Source organism: Anneissia japonica, unplaced genomic scaffold (assembly GCF_011630105.1).
Source record: "Anneissia japonica isolate Jap-2015-1 unplaced genomic scaffold, ASM1163010v1 scaffold131_len961581_cov171, whole genome shotgun sequence".
Classification (NCBI taxonomy): domain Eukaryota; kingdom Metazoa; phylum Echinodermata; class Crinoidea; order Comatulida; family Comatulidae; genus Anneissia; species Anneissia japonica.
In genome coordinates, this window is record NW_022750285.1 from 816,701 (window position 1) to 839,838 (window position 23,138).

The 23,138-nt window shown below is 34.2% G+C and overlaps 2 protein-coding genes across 2 annotated transcripts in view; one reads left to right on the forward strand and one right to left on the reverse strand.

Annotated features, from left to right (window-relative positions):
* Positions 1-519: 519 nt before the first annotated feature.
* LOC117121281 (cysteine-rich protein 1-like) lies at positions 520-17,913 on the reverse strand. The gene is made up of 4 exons (XM_033266415.1): positions 17,761-17,913; positions 9,531-9,625; positions 4,559-4,616; positions 520-3,907 (listed from the first exon to the last, which is right to left on the reverse strand). The coding sequence occupies exons 1-4, from the start codon at positions 17,798-17,800 to the stop codon at positions 3,858-3,860; spliced, it is 243 nt and encodes an 80-aa protein (XP_033122306.1). The 5' UTR covers positions 17,801-17,913; the 3' UTR covers positions 520-3,857.
* Positions 17,914-17,971: 58 nt separating this feature from the next.
* Positions 17,972-23,138, forward strand: part of LOC117121280 (isovaleryl-CoA dehydrogenase, mitochondrial-like) — a 10,247-nt gene continuing 5,080 nt past the window's right edge. The window contains exons 1-6 of the mRNA XM_033266414.1: positions 17,972-18,227; positions 18,887-18,976; positions 19,482-19,533; positions 19,926-20,095; positions 21,486-21,579; positions 22,597-22,727. Coding sequence (XP_033122305.1) covers positions 18,075-18,227; positions 18,887-18,976; positions 19,482-19,533; positions 19,926-20,095; positions 21,486-21,579; positions 22,597-22,727 — 690 coding nt within the window. The 5' untranslated portion in view covers positions 17,972-18,074. The remainder of the gene's footprint in view (positions 18,228-18,886; positions 18,977-19,481; positions 19,534-19,925; positions 20,096-21,485; positions 21,580-22,596; positions 22,728-23,138) is intronic.

Below are 23,138 nucleotides of genomic sequence, written 5' to 3' on the forward strand. Positions count from 1 at the left end.
CAGTATTGTCATTATTATGCCTTTTTATTGTCATGATAAAATTGTTATTATTATATCCTTATTGTTATTAGTTATATTGATTATTAAGGCCCTATGCCTATATTGTTATTAATATTATTTTAATATTTTTTTTAATCAATGCAGTTGTGGATGAAAATAAAAATAGAAAGTCGAAGGCAACGATTTCAAACACTTTCATTTTAGCAAAGTTCTGGGCTTTGCATTCAAACATTTTTTTCAAACAATTATATCGTAAAGTAGGCCTAGCGATCGTAATAATACACAGTAAATAGGGGCCGAGTTCAGCTCAGCTTGGACTGCGTCATTGCGTTACAACAGGTACACACCGCCACCATTCGTCTGAACATGGAGGTCTAAAATTTTATACCATGATCTGAATAAATGGTCATTTTTTTTATAGTTCTAACTCTTTCTGCATCATGCTTGCACCCGGGAACAGTCCTTGCACACTGGTTGTTATGTTCGAAAATTTGAATGAAAACAAACAAGAAGCAGTTATCAAAATCCTTTGTAGTACCCATTTATTTAACATTTGCTATGATGAAGGCCAAGTAACAAAAAATCATTGCTTTCCTGTCCTCGGTTTTACAAAAAGTTGGTGAGGGAGGCACTTATTATTTGATATTTGTTTTTTCCACAGTTCGTCAAAATATGCCAAAAGATGTTCTCTGCGTAGCAAAATGTGTTGTAAACAATTTGTCAATAGTTTTGTCATTGCTTCTCTTCATGTATCATGGTCTTTGTGTTTAAAAATGCATTTGTAAACTATAAAATTTGTCAGCAATTGAAATTTTCCATTTTCGATGTAAAGAAAACCCCAAAATTTTAAAAATAACAAAACACAAAAAAAAACTGATGCGGGCCCAAAAAATGGTGAGAGAGGGGACAGGAACAAGGAATTTTTGTTATTTGGCCTGATCGCTAAATAGTGCACAATAAATGTTTGCTTATAATTTAACAGCACAAGGAAGATGCATTACTTACTGTATTGAAACTTTGTAGACATGCTGTCATTGTCCATCCATACAGAGACAGAAAAAGCAAATACTGTAGCATTATAACTGAAAAATATTTCTAAATTGTACCACAACCTCTTTTGGCTAACAATTCAATTCTTGAAAAGAAAAAAAAACAAAAAAAAAAACAGACTATTTGTGAAAAATCTCATCTGCTTGATATAATCAACTCAATAATATTAAACACACTTTGTACTTGTACTTTTCAATTATCACTTGGACTTAATCTTTGATGGCATAAGTATCGTGTTCTGATCGTATCATCTGAAAATCCACTGATAATATCATGACAGGAAATTTCCACTTGAAACTTCAAATTGAAGTTGAATATAAATAATTAAACATTTGAAAGTCTAGTTTTTCAAACCAAGATATTTAAAATTTTTAAAATAATTATAGTATTCTATTCACAATTTAGAAAGTTCCGAATCAATGAATATTATTCATAATACAGTATTTTTAAAACATAAAACCCTTTTGTATATAGACAGGTACCACTTAACTACAAGCACAAGCTTTTTTTTCTATTATTTTTTATCAGATACAACAGTAAATAAAAAAATACAATAAAGTGTTAATCAAACTTAACATGTTGGCTGCAAGACCCTTTTTTAGGTTTTGCCCTGTGTGCCAAATTTGTATCAAGTCACGTACTCTATCATCAAAACAGTGGCGGGAAAATATTAGGGGATGAGTAAACTCGTCACTGACAATGGACAAGTAATTTCTATTGCCCCTGCAACGTGCGAGTTTTCTCCTCCGCTTCTTGCATGGGTTGATTTATGTTCAGAGAGCGCTCCAATCTTTTGTACTGCCGGCAACATAACACAATTCAAACACAAATATGTTATCATCTAGGTGTATTTTTCCTGAACCATCTAGTCTGCGGTTCTACAATGTATAACAATGAAGTAATACGCTAGAATGTTACACCAGTTTTGACGAGTATAGTCGTCCCTAGCGCCCTCAGCAACAACATGTGGGTATACTTGTCGCTGGCAGTGAACGTGTTAACAGTTTAAGGTGTTATTTAATAGCCAAGAAGATCTACTTCTTCAATGAACACAGAACATGCATGTTTATGCTGCTTACTTGGTGCCAGAGTATGAGGCTAAATTTATGTCCAAGATATGAAGATTTCTACAACAAATGTTACTGACAGTGTTGTTAGAGCTCGTCATTAGTCCTGTTTTGATTGGCCAATTTTTAAGTTTGATCGACACTCCTAAAAGGTCTATCATGTAATAAGAAAACGTTTTGTTTCGGACTGTAGCATTTAAAATATAACTCCCAAGTTAATTGGAACTTCTTCAGTTTGAATCACATAACTGTAGTCATTCAGCCTAAAGTGTTCTTATTAACATGAATACAAATCTTTAAAAGTCTCTCTTCCATTTATTATCTACTTAAAAATTTATAAAGTACTTCCTTATAATATAAATAGTTAAAACATTTGAACTGGTGGTATTGCGTGGTTGAAAATTTGACAAGGAATATTGCAAATACATGCAGCTTGCCATTCCAAAAACAGCATACTGTTTACTAATTAACATTAAAGTTAGTAATTAGCATAAGAATGTGGCAGTATTGTATACTTTAAGGTTAAAGGTTATAAATTTGTACCCTGCAAAATACTAGGGTCTCTAAGTTAAAACACAAGTGAACAGATGTAATTGGAAAAATATGGAAAGAAGAATTATTCCAAGCTAGCCCCCAAAATGGGTGGGATACACCCTCGTCGCTGAGCAGGGATCTGTCAAAATGTACCCTGTCAGCACCAGTTGAATCTCAGCCATCCCTGGACTCAGACACCTCCTATCCTGATGGAACTAGAAAAAAGCTAGCTGGCAAGGAATGGAAAAAAAAGAAATCAAAGAGAAAGAAACAAGCGAGTCTTAAATGACATTTAAAAACAGAGATGGGTGGCGACTCACGAATAGATAATACAGAGAAGCTGTAATACTTTTACTCATAACTTTGGCAATAGTAAGTTGATTCCTGTAATGACCAATCATTTTAAAGCTTATAATGTGGAGAATATGAATATATATAAAAGTTAATTTTCTTGTTTTTCTCACAGATGCTGGTTTTGGCATGACAAGGCCCATATTGGTGTATTGGTGGGATCCTTAATTACACATTAGTGGGGTGAGATTTTTACAGAACAAATATTTCTCTAATAATAACCATTATTTCTACAGCAAAAATATTGCAGCCTCTATATAACAGAACAGCAAATATGTCCTAAATAAAATAATTAGCAGTGACTTTGATGGGAATAATGTGACGTACCAGTGGGTTTAAATTTTGATGGGTCACAAACTTGACAGATATAAAAAATCAGCTAGATGTAGTCAGTCACTATATCGGCATTATATGAACACATTGTTATTTTGTAATAATGAATATTCAGTGTTTAATTATTTAAAATTTCATGACACATTTAGGTAAGAAAAAAAACCCAACATAATAAAGCCAGGTGGGTAAAATACACTGAAATGTGTTGCATAACGTACAATAAGGGGTTAGGTAGGTCGTATATCAATTTCAAATTTCCTAACTGAATCGTCAGTCTAAAGTTTGTGGAACGCTGCTGTAGACAAAATTTAGATTTCTGAAAATTTCACTTGATACATCTGTATCTGGTAGGTATTAAAAATCTTGGTTGTTGAGGTGGCGAGCAAAACGTTGAAATTGTATAATATTCAATTTGTAGTTTATACTACGCTAAACATAATTCTATATTTACAATATCTAGGAACAAGGAAGCCACACACACATATAGCGGCCCCTCGGTCGATAAAATGGTAGACATGCTGATCATTTCTTATAGAAGCTGTTGGGAGCAGTTGCTGATCCGGAACGGAATCCTATGAAAGAAAAATAAGAATACAGTAAGCCTTTGAAAAGAACTATGACAACTTTAACTTGGTTTTAAATTCTTTTCATTGGATAGTTCTCATTTACATACAAGTAAATATGTCTACTGTTAGTAGGGTTGCCTGCTCCTGCGCTGATTACCAGTAGCAACACTTGGCATGTGGACCCAATGTCCAGGAAAAAAAACTGCGGTTTAAACCTCAAGGAAGAGGGCATTATAAACGCCTGTACCAGTATCAGTAGGCAGACTACATACTGTTGTGCGCTTTGCCCGTGAACAAAAATAAGTCGCCAGTCTCCCCTCTTTTGAGGGGGGGGGGGGGGGGGGGGGGGTTGGTGCACGTCCCTTGCGACCCCCAGTCGCCTCCCAAAAAAATCACTTCTAAGTTAAAAATCACCTAAAATCACATTATTTTGCATGAGTTAACACCCCCACCCCTCAACTGATCATTGAGCACCCCCCCCCCACTTCACCTTCTTGTCCCCCACCAGCACCCCCATTTCAAGTCTTCTAGATACACCACTGATTACATTACATCATCCTTTTTGTTGCTATTTTTGTCCTTGTTGTAATGCCTAATGCCCAGTATTTACCTACTAAAATGAAATGAATTGTGGGATAATTCTGAGAATAGCTTTACCTGTAGGTCCAAATTCTTTTGCATAACAAGGTTGATGGCAATATGGCTCACCATTATGCTGGAAGAAAATGATCAACAACATTTAAATCGATAATCATATTAAATTATTTCTTTATGACTCACTAATTCAATTTACTCTTTGTACATCCTTTCTATTTTTGTTCATGCATAATTTCTGAAAAAAGGTAAGGAACATGCGAAAAAGATACAGCTGTGGGGCTGCATTTTCTGAATTTACTTGCCGCTGCATGGGGCCTAGGGCCTAGCTGTCGGGGACAATTGCCCCAGCTGTCAGGGAGTTGCAGTAAAAGCTGCCGGGAAAACATAATTAGAAACATTTTCTATGCTAGAGATAGCAGGACTGAAGGTGCCATTTTTTGGCATCTAAAGGTGACATAACCTATTAATTAGTCAATCAATTTTTAAAAACTTTAGTTATAACTATATTTGGGCTGAGGTGGGGCTGGACCGCCTGTGAGGAAGGCGGTTAGGCTCAGCGGTTCCCATTCTGGTTATGGACTCATGGTCAGGAGTTCAAACCACACACTGACCGATCTCGGCCACCCATGCTTGCAGTAGATACCCAAACTTGGTTGACAGGCTGTGAAGTGGCTTAGGCTATACCTCAGTCCTACACTGTAGGTGCAAGCATTTCATGACATATAAATATAAAAGTGGCTTTTGGACAGTGGCGTATCTACTTTGGATGGGGTGGGGGGAGGAGGTGGCTACATAGCCCCTAGAAGCTTTTGTGCCCTTCCCCCGCATCCCCACTCCCCCAATTGAAAATGTTCAAAGCAAAAAAAAAAAAAAAAAAACATGCTCATATCAACTAATTTTGGAACGATCAAGCCCCCTCACTCAACTTCCAACCCCCCTCCACTTCATCTCCATTCAAAAAAGTCGGGGAAATGCTAATGCTACTACTGTGGAATATTATTTATATCTTGGGTGTGACATGTGTTAATGGATATAAAACGGAATGAATGAACAAGAGATATCTCCATGGAATGAGTCAATGTATCAATACATTAATAATACATTTTGATGAATCATGAAACGAAAAGTGATTGGGACAAGCTTCTCTATTTAGACTAATGGTTGCTGGTTCTTTGGTTACAATCCCTATGGTACAAAACACTTTTCTCGTACATTTCAAAGAGTTTTTAATCATGTTTCTAATTTGTAATTTTTGTTTTTAAGATAAAATGATAGCTTGGCAATGATTGAATCTATGATTTTGAAATAGTTAATCAATCAATCAATTAAATTATTCAATCAATAATTACAGTTACATCAAAACGTATTTCTAGCATTAGTAGAGCATCTTACAAACCAAAGGCACTAGTTTAACCTCTTATAGGAAGAGGGATGGGTTTTACACACTATTCATTGCCATTTTCAAAGGATTCTGAAGATACTGGGTAAGGGGGACACACACTGTATGCTGAAGCCATCCCTTGAATAAAGGGCCACCAGAGAGCAGCCAATGTTGGGAGTGGAAAATAGTGGGGTCTAGAAGCCATGATGTTGGCCTTTTATGTTTACATGCTTTTAATATCTAATGACTACAAACATTAGTATAGAGATTAGATCTTGAGGGTAAAAACAATTTTTTTTTTCCTGGGTCAGGTCCTTCCAGCACCACCCTCTTGGCACTATTGAATATATACACTACAGTATATAAGGAACGTGCGAATGTTAAGAAAATGGATTGAGTAATAAAAAAAAAAAAACACATTTTAATTTGACAAGATGTGTTCCAACTCATCATTATAGTCACAGTAAGAATGTCCATTCTAAAGTAGTGAAAAGATGATTAGAGATGTTGACTGTAAAGAGGAGACCTTGTCTAGACCCTTGACTACTTCTTATCCTGATAGAGGAAATCGGATTAAAATCTCTAATTATAATATTAATTTTATAATAAACATGACAAGCAATACAAACTGGTGAAAAAAAGCAGGCGCACAAAGTGAAAAAAACCGACACTATTCAAAAAAATATAAGAGTTTTAACACCAGTATCCATTTATATCAGGCACCCCATATAATGTAGCAAATAATACTAAATAAATACAGTATAACATGTTCAAAAAAATTTGACAAGAAGAATAGGATTAGTATTAATAATATTGTAGTACTGATCTTGCTTCCAATATGTTGTACTTATGGTATTATAATTATATCCCTATTTTATTTGGTTTGTTGAATTGTCTAGTGCTATTTTTATATTATATTATTTTACATTACTATATTTTATATAGTCATTCCTGATGATGACATAATTAATGTCGAAATATTGAATCCCAACACGATGGCGTGTATTTCAATACTTGGAGTATGTATTTATATACTTTCATATTTTATATACTGTATACTAAATAATTTATATACTTGTGATGAACAATATTAATTTCAATCAATCAGAATCAGAAATATGAATATTTTTCACTAGATTTCTTTTTACACTACACAAGAGTATTGCTGTTATTTATTGGTAATGGCTACAGTTGCCCAGTTTATGGTCACAGTAAGCTGTGACAGCCGTAATTAACTGAACAAGCAGCTCTCTTTATTACTATAGTATGCACCGCTCTTCGAATTAGAACTGCACTAAACATGGTTTTTCATTCTCGATCAGCACTGCTTCCAATTAAACGCCATGACGATTACTAGAGACAAAGTTTATATTAAGTCAGCTTTAAATTTTTAATATATAATCAGGACAGGTATTTCTCAGCGACTACATAATAGAAGGATTCGGCGATGTTTGTTTCCAGCCGGTCACTTGACCTACAGTGGGTGTACCATGGAAAACATTACAGTGCGATCAGTGTGAAAGTATAGAAAGAGGTATGTTATGGTTTTAGAAACAACCACCCACTGTTAATGTGAGAAATAAATGGCAAGGAAAGGCAAAATGATTGTTCAAAATAGCGTTTATTTACTTATTCTAGCGTTCTTCTCGCATTGTACAGTATGCTATGAAATGTATGTGATCCTTTGTAAACCTTAGCTACAGTAGCCTATAAATTGTAGCGTAGTCTGTGGGTCGAAGACTCGTGCATACCTAAACAGGCCGTAGATATGCAGGGGCCTAGGCCAAACATTTGTTAAAAAATCTCAAATTCACTTGGACGACAAGTCACACAAAGTTTGTGTGGAGAATTTCGGGACATCAACAATCGACTTAGAGTAACTTACATTACGTTCAAAAGATCAAATACAGCAATTATGATGATCTTTACATCAATAACATGGGACAGCCGCCATAGCAATCTCCGCTGTGCCAGTTCATTGTTTACATCCAACACCCAGGTCACATGACTCCCATCGCCGAATCTCTCTATTAACACTAAAATTGTGTATTATTTATTCAGAACACAATTTTAACAAGTTAGAGTTAGAGGGCAGTGTAAGAATTGAGAATGCAAAACTAAATTCTAAAACATGGGAAACACGAGGGCGTAGCTATTTTGACTGAGTAGTTGGAGGGCAGTGCGAGAATTGTAAATTAAGAAGAACTAAATTCCTATTCCAATGAAAACTCAATGGTCATTATTGTCAACACATTTAGGGAAACTATTTTGCTGCCAGTGGAGAAGGTTGGAAGAAGTGTCCACACAACACATACCACCAACCTATACCCATGAATACCAATTCATTTCTTTAGTAACAACATTACAGTTTGTGGTTGATAGTGCAAACCAAGTAGTAACCACCACCGACCATATCCATGCATGCATGACTCCATATTACAACAGATTGTGAAGTCATATACTGTTTACAACTTGCTTTAATTCACTGCATTAGGCATGCTTAAAAACCCGGTATTAATGTCACAGCCTATGAAATTCAACTACGCATGACAAGCAAGAAACGATGAGTCACCTATTCTCATCAATTACCATTTTAGGTTTTAGACAGCCAATCTGAATATGCATAATTAATGCGAATTTCAAGTGCTTTATAAATGGCAACACATTTTTAAAGCTGAAATGTGCTATTACAACGCTCTATTTCTTAGGTGTTACATTATTGATTTTAATGCCATCTAAATATATTTTTTCAACCATTAAAATACTTCAGTTGACAGAAAATATGAATATAATGTAGAACAATTCCAAAATTGAATTGATTGAGCACCATCAACACTAAGTGGGATTTAGGTATATATGACAGATTCGATGATATGTTTAATAAATTATCTTGCTACAGTCTTAAGTCTTCATATCAAAATGATGTGACAAATTATATATGAGTTTAGTGTCTAAAACAGTTTCTGTTAGAAATAGGAGAGAAAGTGTCGAGGAGTGATTGGAAAACTTACTGTAGTTATGATAATGATAACCATATTACAGTCAGTATGTTATGATAATAACTTTACAGTATATCATGATGATTAGGAAAACAGTATAGGGGAGGGATATACAGAGCAACTTAGCTCAGTCGGCTACTGGTGGTAGCCACTGTGTATGTTGCTGAATCACGGAGATCTCTTGTTCCCTGCTTCAATTCTCTCCTTGTATTTCAGCTGAAATGCAAGTTACGATAGCGTACTGTCTTTCAGATGAGACATTTAAGCCATTGGACCATTGTGCAATATGACCCATGTGCCGTCACTGAACCTACAATTGTTGTTGGATATAAATTATTGCGAACAATCTCAATTGATTTTCAAATTACAAAAAAATTATCTTGTCCATAACTGGAATTATTGGGAAAGTTATTGTTTAAGATCTTGGGCAGGAGGTTGAATTGAGTTAGGCATTAATACAACTTTCTTACACAAGGCTAAGAAAACTACACTTTAGCAAAACTGGCTCTGAGAGGCCCCCACACCTGAACAATGCAAAGTACGAAGCGAACTGTACAGTAGTAGTGATAGTTCAGCATGAGCAAAAAACAACATTGAAAAATTAACACTTAAAACAGATTCTCTAGAAATATATGAAATAAATATAACTAACTTGTGCATGTCCACCGGAGCTAAGCAGCTTGTTACACAATTTACACTTCAGACACATCTTATGCCAATCTTTGCCAAGAGATGTTACTTTCTCAGCTGAAAGAACAAGTAAAAGAATGCAGACAATTAAGGGAAATGTAACTCACTGATCAATGACAAAAATCTCTGAATGTTAGTTGTGGTAACTGTTCTACCTCTTGGCAGTACAGTAGTATGTGCTATGTATTTGTTGCATTTAACTGTGCTGAACAATTTAACTGTGTTTCCGTCATGCCTGTCTAGGACTGTCGGTACTGAGAGAATTAATAACATATTATAGCCCAGTACTTCATCAGTATACAGTACTATCACCTTTTGTTTCTTTTGGTGGCAGATATGAAAATATAACTTAGTACCACTTCATATTGCTCATGGGTCGCAATTCCCTAAACTGTAAAAAAAAAATTGGGGAAGTCATGAGAAATCTTGGTTGAATTGACATGGAATGACCCCTCTTCCTTTATAACAGACAGCTGAGGACCACTTCTGACACCATGTAAATATGACAGGATACAAATGTTGGTTTGACCATTCCCCATGGTTCCACATAGAGTATTTCAATGGCTTATGACAATAACAGAGGTATGCATAATCTGGCACAAAGACTACAATTTGAGAGTAGAAGCAGGAGCTCCAACACCCCCACACCAAAAAAAAAAAAAAAAAAAGGAGAAATCAGCAACTCTGAAATGAATGCTCTTTATCAGGCAAAAAAACAAGATGTTGTGTTGGCCAAGCTTAAGCCGCAGTCGCACTCGGAAGATATTATGGAGACTGTGGTAATATTCCAATGCATAATATCTTACCACTGTTTGCGCTTGGATTAATTGATGCGGTCTAGTTTTTACCATAGACTATGGTAAAACTAACCAAGTCTTGAAATCAACTAATGGGGGCGCTAAATTGTGCGCATTTGTGGTTGCCCAACAGAGTGGTACAGTTCATCAACTTCAGTGACTCAGGAAGTTTAACCAACTCGCATTGTTCGCACAGGACTTTTCGTCTCGTAAGCCTAGCTCGGCACGTTGGTTAGTTTTACCAAAATAAGTCCTGTGTGATTGCGAATTTAGTGACAATTTGAAATAGTGTCAGCTTAAATTATATGGCCCATGACCCAAATTTTCAAGATTACTAGGTTAGTGGAGTGATAACCTTGGCATGATAAGGTTTACAGAGTGTTGATTCTATCAAGGCAATTCAACAAAAGGACGCTCGTGCAGTGCGTACAGTCCCTTCATCTTAACTGTGGTATCGACAATCTGATACTACTTGCGAATACAGACCACAATTATTAGTCTATAAGAAGCGGTTTGGCGCAGTGGGAACGGTTTGGTTTCCCAACTTCGAGGTCAGAGTTTCAATCCTTCGCTATGCATTTCGCATGTGTCCTTGAGTAAGACACTTTATCTGCATTGCTTCTCTTCACCCAGGAGCTCCTGCGCTGATTACCAGCAGCAACACTTAGCATGTGGACCCAATGACCAGGGAAAGGAATTGCGCTTTATAACTGCAAGGAAGAGGCACATTATAAATGCCGTACCAGTACCAGTCTATGTGTGCCATACGTTTTATGGTGTTAGTTTATTATTTTTTGGGTACTTTTCTGTTACATCTGATTTTTTTTACCATGAGCATGTTCTATCTACTGTACAATTTGATTCATGAAAATCGATCAACAAAATAAAAAGTTCTTTTTGACAATGTTAGATAAGGTGCTCAAAATGAACATTTGCGTACAGTAAATACAGAAAATTTATTTTCTGACACGCATTGGGTAATTCATATCACAAATAATTATGGTTTAATTGTTATGGTTTCTGTAATGATCAGGGTATGTAAGTACATGTGAGATGCGTAGAATGTCGATACCAGAGTTTTAACCTTTGATGTCACCAGATGAGCATCCTTAAAGTAGTTATAATCACAGGATTAAGACTCTTAGCTCTTCAAGTACTGTAGGCCTGAATTGATATGGTATTCATGTAAAGTATTTTAATAGTTTTATTTCAAGATTATAAAAACAATGTTTTTTTTTTTATCATTTAATATGAAATAATACCCATTTATTTTTAATTGGCTCATTAAAGTCACACAACCCTTCAAAAAATAATTTTGGGTTGAGGCCCACACTTTGAGAATGGGAGAGTACCTGTAGTATGCTAAATTTTATAATTAAATTAATAATTTATTGCCAGAGTATGATTTAATTATTCACAAAGTGGCTAGCATCTAATGTCTGAGAGTGTATACAGTACTGTATTATATGGAACCCTGTTTATCTTTTCTAGTAGTAAATCAATTTGTGATAATGCTTAAAATTGGGTTATTTTAAATGGCTTATCAAAATCACAGCTTGAATGTAGATACTTGATGATGATAAGCATGTTTGCTGTGATTTAAATAAATACAGCATACAGTCCAGTCGGCAACTTTTTACCTCCTACAGTAGGGCCCAAAAAGAAATCCTACATCTTCCCACGACCCTTAAAAATCATGTTAATTTACCAATTAAAACTTTTATATGAAACTCATTGAAAGTGAACCAAGCCAAACACCTGTGCCTCACCGTGAATGGGCTTGAGGTGTGAATTTTAAAGGATATGTTGCCTCTCTTTTACATGACACCTAGAAAGCTCAGGAAATATCAATTTGTTATATTTGAAAATGCTTTTTGAATTATGTGAAAATAATTTTCTTACTGACGTTCATTCTTAGACACAATTTAATTGATTGTATTTATTATTTTTTTTATTAATCAGGCATACAAAAAACATAACCAAACGTTAAACATTAAAAAAAGAAGGCAGAAGTACAGCAAAAAATACAGAAAAGAATTGATAACAAATAATTACAGTAATTATTTTTTTCTCTCCAAGGAATCTAGACCTTTTCTGATCTGTTTTGTGTTTGTGACCAATTATATTAAGACATTTTCAATTTTTTTTTCGACGGACTCATAGTGTACTGTTTTACCTACTACAAACAGTAGTGCAATACCACACTATTGTTTGAAGCGCATACATTTTGTAGTGTTTTTGTACAGTACTGTACATCGTTTACATACTGTATTGTTAGATGCCAACAAAGAATGAAAAAAAAAATAGATAAAAGAATTGATACAGAAATGAATGACAATTATTTATACTGTTATGAAATATGATAATTGGTGAAAAATACAAGTAAAATGATTAAATTATTTTAAAAACTGACTTAAAATGATCAATTTCTGGATCCACAAGTTGTAAATTGCCATGGAAAGGTAGTATGAGTGATGGGCACAGAGGTATGCCATTGTGTGAGTAAACAATGCATCTAACCATAAAATTCCATAGAGTCCACACCACTTCCTATACAGTAATTCACAGTGGATTTAACCCAACAGACATTTTATTTCAACTCAATGAAGAAGCTCCTTAGATTTTGTTTATCTTTTTATCAAGTTTGTTCAACAATCGAAAGGGCTAAAGTGTTTTTAAAAACACACTCATTACTACAAAATCAATAGAGATTGTATGAGTGTGGTATTTCAACTCTAAACTTTTAAACTTTGTTCAAGGTTATACATGGAGAATTAAAATATAAGGAGAGCAACTAAAGAAACATGAATGTACTCTGTAGTTGGTAGATAGCCTTAAATTAGACTAAATTATTAAAAGTTTAAAACCAACAGCGACTAATATGGACTTACAGTAATAATACAATTTTGTGTATTACATGTATTAATTTATTGATGCTATAAAATCCATTTTATATTTTATTCATTAGCACTATGTGAGAGCTTTCTAAAATTTAAATGTGTTTGAACTTTAAAAAGCAGCCCAAATGACTATTGCTGTAGGCCTACCTGTATCTTAGCAATATCACTTCACAATACATATCACCAGTAGACAAAGCTTCAAGAATTTGTTTGGCCAAATATGTAAAAAATCGAAGTTGGCAAACTTTTTCAACATGACTGTTAGTAATTTTTTAAATATATTCTTTATATTTATTTATAATTCATCTTGTTATCATTTTAAAGGAATAACTGTGTTATTATTACTGTATAATAATAATAATAATAATAATAATAATAATAATAATAATAATTATAATAATATTATAATAATTTATTCATAACCTTCTCTTTTTTTATCAGAGGTAAATTACTGTACTTCACACTTTTAATCTTACTAGTACAGTAATCCTAAATCTTTATTATCCAATACCACTATCATTACAGGCACGCATTATATTATTTTACAATTATAATTATCATAATATTAATCAATAACAATTAAAAACAGGTGATTTTTTATTTTTCTCCAGTCTAAGGTTTATTAATTTTTGATTTACTATGAATTTCAAACCAATTTAAGCATACAGAGAATTTAATTCATGTACAGTGGTCCCAAAATCTCCTGGAAACTAACCCACCTTTTGCGAATTCATGATGATATTTGGATGTTTTTACTAATATTACTATCAACAGTCTCTCGGAAGTCAGCTTGCGATGGGTATCATCATGTGTAGCAAAAATTAATTTAAATTTGTCAAGAAAGCTTAATTAGCCACATCTCCCGGAACTGGCTTCCTCCAACTTTGGACCCCTGCATGTATAAATTGTTGGAAAGATGTATTGATTACCGGACCAACTGTTTGAGGAAGATCCTTTGAACAAAGTTCCTTTTATACTCAGTAATCGGCTTGTACTGTATGTCACTTGTTCGTGCCAAGTATTAAAATGGCGAAATATAACACTGTATGAGCACTTAGCTCAGTGGTAGGAGGCAGGCAACGTTGCTATGTTATGATGTTCATAAATGACTTACTGTGTAATACTAGTTTGCTGGACTTTAAGTCAAAAAAATATAACAACACTGATTCATGATCAGTAACTAAATTCAATCAAAATTTAAAAGTTGATGAAAATTGATTTTATAGAAAATTTCTAATTGCCTGAAGTGGTTGTTCATGAAAACATTCTGTATGATTGATGTAAGGAAGGTTTTTTGAATGGTGACTTACTTCACCAATTGCGTGAGGACTTTCCATTACAATTAGGGAGCTTTCGATTACACGACGATGGTAGGACGTGGAACGTAATGACGTCGCTGAAAGTCATCTGAGCATGCGAAAACGTTAAGTTCTTCTCGTTGTCTGGATTCTAGGACGCAATTTGGCCAAATCTGCGTATGCAGACAACATAGGACGCCCGGTAGGATGGTCACACATGAGTGATTCCGTTCTAGCGTTGCGTCGTCGCACAAACCGAAAGCTCCCTGTTACTCCCGCCAAAGGAGATTGTGTATTCCAATTAAATGAGACATAAATCAAAACTAATCAGTTTTTGTTCATTTACTGATATTTTACTATAGAAACCTTATTGACTGCCAGGTTCTAATTGGCCTGATAAAAATGTTGTGAAAATAGTAAAATCATGGTAATGTCAAGTTAATTAATAACAATGAATGTATTTATTTCCTCCATAAAATATCAACACAATAGTACAAAACATAGGCCTACATAAGAGGGGGTCAAATGAATGAGGAACAAGTTCCTATGACCAAAATTATTTCATCTGCCCAAAAAAGAGAACAGAATGACATACAGTATTAAAAAAATACATCTTCCATTAAATTTTAATTTTGCTGTTGAATATACAGTACGCAATAGTATCTATCTTAATGTTGTTTATAGTGAAGTTGAGTTTCGTATTTCAAGACTATTCCAAATGGCCGGTATGGTATGGTATGGAAAAAAGTGTCTGTTACATCGAGCAAAGGTACGGAAGGTTGGAAACACTCTTTAATTTAAAAAAAATATCTGTCTTACATCAGGCCAAAAGCAAAAACAAAGACAAATAATTTTCCTTCTATCCTCAAGTGACATGAGATTTAGTTTAAGTCACTGACTGTAATTAATATATTTTGGGCTGCCATGATCAAATTTTCTTAAAAATTAAAATAAAATCTTGTAGAAAATTTCTTCCCTTTTTCAATCCTTACAATATTGCATTTTGCATGTGGATTCCAAACGGAACATGAATATTCAAGTAGAGGTTGATAGAAGGAATGTATAGTTACATTGATTAATGTGTGACAGATATTAAAAAGAAAACTAAATTTAAATAATAAACACAGCTTAGAATAGACAATCAGTCAGATATATCAAGTTTGCAATTTATATAAATGTACTTTGTAAGAAACCATGAAAAACTTTTGTAAAAAAAGTTTAGTACGGTGACCCAAAGTTTGCCAAATAAACTAGAGGGTCGCAAGACTCCTAAGCTGGTTTCCAACTAGGCAAATTTATTTGCGCGAATGGAAAGCATTTGATATATGCACAGTTTAATTTTTCCCTTGTGGGCTCAGCTCAGCTCAGCGAATTTTGGAGTTTGAACAGTTTTTTTTGGAAGAGAAAATGCGCAGCCAATCAGAGCTCTGGAAAAGACTTTGCGCCCATGAGCGCAGAATTGAATCGATGAATGTATGCTTCACCTTTGCACATAAACAAGTCATTAGCAACGCAAACTTTTTTGTGCCAAAACTATTTTTTTTAAACTAAAAAGAGAGCTGACATTTATTCCTATCTGTTACCGTGGCTTTGTTTATTGCATTTATCATACTTACAAAATCTGTAAGGTGAGACCTTTTTTATGCCTTGTTTAGCGAAACTTATTTTTTATCATCAGAGGAGGGCAGAAAAAAATATAAAAATTAAATTATGTTTTTTTATGTTAGTAGCAAATAGTTTTGCCAAAAAAATTCAGATGAAGGAGAAAATAAAAATAAAATTTTATTGGTGAATGTAAACAATTTAGGCCTAGTAATGGGATGGTTAAAAATGCTTCAAATTTATATAATTATTAGTAGGAAGAAACAGGGGGCGGATCCAGCTTCGCAAGAAAGAGGGGGCGTGGATGTGCGAGCTGAGTGGGAATCTCTGGAAAGAGCCTCTGGTAGGGATGCAAGGGGATTAATCTTCCTTAAATCTTTAGCACCTTTATTAATTAGATGTTATATTTACCTGTACTTACTTACTTTTACTTTTGTTGTTGGGCTTGAAGCTATTGCTTATATGCCCCTCTAGATAATCACTCCCATGTTCTCCTGTATGGGTTGAACTTCAGTGGGTAATTTGACCAGTGTTTCTCAATCTCTGCTTTAAACTTGTTTACAGATGATGCCATAACTGCCTTCTCTGGTAAATCGTTCCAGTCATTAATTGTCCTTGAGAAGGAAAACTGTCTCAATCTTGAATTCACTTTTTGATTCTTTATTTTCTGACTATGACCTCTGGTTTGGGAATCGGGATTTAATTCAAAGAAGTCAGCTCCTATTATTTTGTCAATATTTTTTAATATTTTAAATATCTGAATGACATCTGCACGCTTCCTTCTGTACGCCAAAGTTGGAAGATTAAGATTAACTAGTCTCTCAGGGTAACTAAGATGATTTAATCCTGGTAGAAGTCTGGTAGCTCTCTGTTGTACCTTCTCCAATGCATCTTCATCTTTTTCATACAATGGACACCATACTGAATTCCCATATTCTAAGGTTGGTCTAACTATTGACTTGTATAGCTTAACATGCCCTTCTTGTTCAATGATGAGAATGACCTCTTCACTATCCCAAGTTTTAAATTGGCTCTCTTGGCTGCATCGGTGACATGGTTCGAAAACGTAAGTTTATTGTCAAAAAGCACACCCCAGTCCTTTTCTTCTTCAGCAATTGGTACATCTTTTCTGCCGTTGGCTCCTTCCATTGTTGTATAGCTGAATTTTTTGTTCGACTTCCCAAAGTGAATAACTTTACATTATGGCGTAAGGGGTACGCCCCTTACGCCATCTAAATCCGCCACTGAGAAATATATCTTTGAAGATTTCAAGGCAGAGGAGGAGGTAATCAAAATAAAAAAGTGGCCAAAAGTAAAATTTTTATTCGAAATAATTAATTCAATATGAGCAGGGGGCGGGAATTGGCTAAACAAGGTATTAAAAAAAAGAAGAAAAAAAACTCTCGCCTAATGAGTAGGCCTATCTTAAGTTACTACATGAGAAAAAACAGATGTCGGTGATTTTGATATGTCTCTTGCCACTCTTGCTTGTTCATCAGTCGGACTATTCTAAAAAAAAATACTAGAACTACTAATTATTGCAAGACATTATTACAAAAATTACGAAGCATTAATGTAGTATAATTGAAACTCACCAAAGTAGACCTCCTTGGTGCATCTTGGACACTTAGGCATAGTGTTTTTAGTTCGAAGGGACTGTAAAGGCAGCAACCACCTGCTCTGCTGGTTGGGAAAACAGTGACGACGATAGGCCTAGTATCTAGGGTGTGTTGTGTTTGTAATACAGTAATTGTTTTTGCAAAAACCACTCGACCATGCTGTTATTTCTTAAGATTGGTGGCGCTGTTTAACTTACATTGATTAACAACATGAATGAAGACTGACCGAGCAATGAGCAGCAGCTGGGCTAGGCCAATCCAGTACTTAGGTTTGTTTCTTTCTAAACTTCATGATGGCATTAAGAGCAAGCACCTTTGTTCGTTCGGTTTTGGTAAAAAGTAAACACAGGCCTAGTTCGTGTGTCACTAAACTTTCCCGAGCTATTGGGTCGTATGTGGAAGTTGACGACGAAGTATCATGCCTCACCGAAGACCAGAAACAGGTGAGTCACTCCGAGGTCTCAGAATTACTTCTGTCGGCGAGCAGTCAGACATTGGTTAGGCCTAGGCCAACTCTAGAGCCTAGGCCTAGGATTATGCTTAGTTACTGACCTACACTGTAAATTAATGCTAATGGTGGTGTATACGCATTTTAGTATGCGGGCCAATAAAAGACAACTTATGAGTGCCGGAAGCAGTGGTGATAGCAGCAAATATCTAACTTTGTCCAACAGAAAATCCGGTTTAAAAATTTGGCGATCCAAAAAAAGTTTATTTCAAAGTTTTAGGCATCAAAATATTTCCGTATGCATTGATGTAACAGGTGAATTTGCACGCCGTAATCTGTGAATATATTTGCAGTCAGTCAGCTGAACTTTATACAATTTACAGTTCACATTCTGGCTTAGATGATGTACAGTATAAATTGCTATTGATTAGAATTTTCAACATTGTATTTTTGGATCTCAAAAGTGCATTTACCAGTTTGCTGGTATTTTTTTCCTTAGCGACACTACTTTCGCCTTATGGTACTGTTTTTAACCACTTCATAACAAAAAACAAAACCAAGAATCTTATGGATATTTTCATCAAGGCGTTGCATCAATCTCTTTGTGAATTACAAAGAATAATAATTACTGTATGTATTATTCTTTTTTATCAGCTTCGTCGAACAGTTTTCCGATTTGCCCAAGACGAACTTGCACCTCATGCACAGGAGATTGATAGAACAAACGATTTTCCGCAGATAAGGGTAAGACGATGTCTCAGTGTCATTTCTACAGACAAATTCACTGTTTACAAGATACAAAATAACTTTATTGTCTGAAAGGAAATTAACAATTGGATATTACATTGTATAAAAAATTATTTGATTATTAGTCAAACATATAATTATAATGGATGTGTTAGATATATATTCCGACATAAAGTCTAGAGTACAATATATACAACAAAACAATACATAAATATAATGCGTTTAAGCCAACCAACCATTAAAGATTATAATTGAATATGGAACAACAGAGTTAAGGAACAGGCTTGTTCTAGAGTTGCAGCATTTGAATCTTTTCCCAGAGGGCAGCCAGTTGTAGACATTTTGTAGTGGGTGAGATGTGTCTTTCATGACACATCTCACCCACAACAAAATGTCTACAACTGGCTCCCTTTATTAACCTAACCTGTATCCATAAGGATGAACAATTTCTGTATACTGTACATCCAATTTGTTTAACCCTCTATTCTATATTTTAATCTAGGAGTTTTACAAAAAGCTTGGGGACATGGGATTCCATGGAATTACAGTCCCTGGTAAGTTCTGTTAATTTTTGAATATATTTATGATGGTAGCAAAATACTGTATGAAAAATATACCACCTTGATCATCTATTTTTTTTAAATGAAAAGCTAAGCTTAGCCTGCGCCAGACAAACAATATCTTCTTTTTTTTTTAATTATGCCCAGATGGTGTGGTGCTTACTTTGATTGTTGTATAAACTGTTGCAAAGCTATCTTGTCACATCATGGACAAACACATTTACATTTTTATAGTAGTAGTACTATTAAATAATGCTTCATATCCATACTATATATATATATATCAAAATCAATACAATGGCTTTAATAACATTGTATGTTTGTGTTTTTTATATTCTTTTATTTTTTTGTATCTCTTATAATCTTCTATGTTGTTTATTCCGCAGAGGAGTATGGTGGTCTTGGCGGTAGCTACCTTGATCATATTATTGTTCTAGAAGAGCTGAGTCGAGCTAGCGCAGCAGTCTCGCTCAGTTATGGCGCCCACTCGAACTTATGTATCAACCAAATAGCCAAGAATGGTAGTGAGGAGCAGAAACACAAATACTTACCAAAGGTAAGGTGAGACTTAATAATTAATTTAATTTCTTGCTAAGTAAACAAGCAGAAAAAAACATAAAAATAAAATTTTTCTTATTTATTTATTTATTTTTATTATTTTTTATTTTAATTAATAATTAATAAATTATTATTTATTTAGCTAAAATAATTTTGCCAAAAGCATTTAGGAAGTAAAATAAAATTTTGTTGATGAATGTAAACAGTGTAGTAATGAGATTAATAAATGCTTTAAATGTATATATAGGAAGAAATGTATACATATTTTTGGAGATTTCAGGGAAGCGGAGGGTGTTATATATGGAGGGTTGGCTAAACAAGGTATAACAAATTAAAGCAGAATGATAAGAAGGGAAGTAGTACCAGTTTAATAGAGTTCAAATTCCTCAAAAGCTTGATAATTTATTCAACATTTTTGGTACATCACTGTTATGTAGTTCAATGAAACAGGCTAGACTAGAATAAAATTAAAATTTTATATTGGGCCAGTTAGTGTACACTTCGCCACAAAAAATGTAAATTTCATTAAAAGAAAATATTATTACGCACTCCTGATTCCATAATTATATACATTTAAAGCATTTATCAATCTCATTACTACACTGTTTAATTCATTATTAATATTTTATTTTTATTTTCTCCTCCGCCTAGATGGTTTGATCATATTGCTAAATGATAAAACAAAATTTAATTTCTACATTTTTTCCTGCCCTACACTGACGATCTTTAAAAAATAAGTTAGAATAAGAATGAGGTATAAAAAAAGTCCAGCCTAACCCAAATAATCTACAGTTTGAATTGAAAATATTACCAAAAATTCCTGATAATCAGTTTCTAAAGAAATTATTATAATGTATATAAACTTTCAGTACACCATGCAGATAAGAAAACTTGAATGCATACCACAGCGCTTCAATGCAATATACCAGTATTCTTTTTTACCTACAACAATAATAAATTGGTGTGGGCTATCCAAATCTTCTAACCCTTGTGCAATTTAAATCCGCAATCCAACCTCATTGCGAGTAATCATGAGAACACACAGCTGCAATGTTGAAATATCCAGTATTAAAAAATGGAACTCGAAACCTAAAGGCTGTTTTCTACTTGGCAAATTTATTCGCCCAAATCAAAATCGTCGGTTTATGCGCATGCACATTCACATTCCTCTTAGAGTTTTCGCTCAGTACTTTTGAACTGTTTCCACTTTTTGCGAAGTGAAAAAATGCGCATCCAATCATACCTCAGGAAGCTAACCACTGCTTTTATTTCGTGGGAATAAATTGTTCTAGTGGAAAATAACCTTTAAAGTGCTTTTTATTGTCCTTTTCTTTAGTTGTTTATTTGTTTGTTTCTGGTATGCTATCGCCATAATTTCTAATTTGCAGCTTATAAGTGGTGAACACATAGGAGCTTTAGCTATGAGTGAAGCTAACAGTGGATCTGATGTTGTATCCATGAGCCTCAAAGCTGAAAAGAGAGGTGAGATCAAAGAATGATATTTATTTACCTGTAATTTATTTAACCAGGATAAAATCACATTTAATGAAGAAAGCATATAATTACAAATATAAGAGAACTAATGACATTGATTTGATTGATTTGATTTATTCAATTTAGGCAAGAAACAACGGTATACAAAGACAAGAAAAGAACATCAAAAATATAAAAATGCCAAGGATTGTCAAAAGCGAACTGAATCACTGTTAAAGACTCTCCTTTAAAATAGAAATATAAATATATATAATATATAAGTATAGATAACTTAAAAGCAATAAATAACATTAGTAACATCAGTGGTCTTGGACAAAATGTCATATTGTGATAAAAATGGATAGGATGTGTAACAAAATGTAACAGAGTAAAACAAGTTTGATTCAATATACAGTAAAAAAGCAAGTATTATAGACTAATGTACTGTATTTATTCAAAATACTGAAAAGAGAGAATTTAGAATAAATAATTTTTTTTTTTAATACGATTTATTTAAATTGTCATGGCTACGCATAACTTTTATTAGTGGTTTTAGACAGAATGTAACACAATGTTTTTAAAGATTTGCAAAAAAGTGTAAACACAAAAAATAATTCTATAAAAATGTACTAATATTTGATTATTAGTAATTTAATGCATCAAACACAAAGAAAAACATGAGCTATCGAAACAATATCATTCCACTAATAACGAAAAGGTTAGCGAAATCTTCAACACAACAAAAAATTGACATTTTGTAAAGTGAGTTTATAAGAATGTCTCTTGAATAAGTGCTGCTCTTGAAGAATTACTGCACTAAACATGATTTTATCACTAACCACTGCAAGAAAGCACTGCATCATTTATTATTACAGATATATTATTTTTTTGAATGATATTACAACATTTCTTGGTGATTTGTATCATTAAGTTTCATCATTAACTTTCAACTCTTTAGAATATTGTTAATAAATGATTAATAAAAATTCATTAAATATAATATTTTTCGTCAATTTTGTATTCAAGGTGATCATTACATATTGAATGGAAGTAAGTTTTGGATAACAAATGGTCCTGATGCGGATGTTCTGGTTGTTTATGCAAAAACAGAACCAGGTCAAGGGTCACATGGTATTACCACTTTTCTCATTGAAAAGGTTTGTACTACTGTATACTCATTGAGATTTGACTTATAGGACTGGATTGGATTGGATTGGATTTATTCGGTGTAAACACCAAAGATAGCCCAGGAAAGTTTAGAAGAAGACTTATTTGCAGTGGGGTCCTTCTGGTGGTGATTGGACAGTACACCGGTAGACAATCCCCTACTCTTTTCCGAAGAGTGTACTGCGTTCTTTAACGTGCGCATGGGCCATAATGCACACGGGACCAACGGCTTAAACGTCGCATCCGAAAGACGGTGCGCTATTGTAACTTGTATTTCAGCCCTCTAGCTGAAACACAAGGAGAGGCATCGATGGGAATTGAACCGGGGCCTAGAGATCTCCACGGTTCAGCGCACACACAGTGGCACCACCAGATTAGCCGACTGAGCTAAGCTGCTCGGG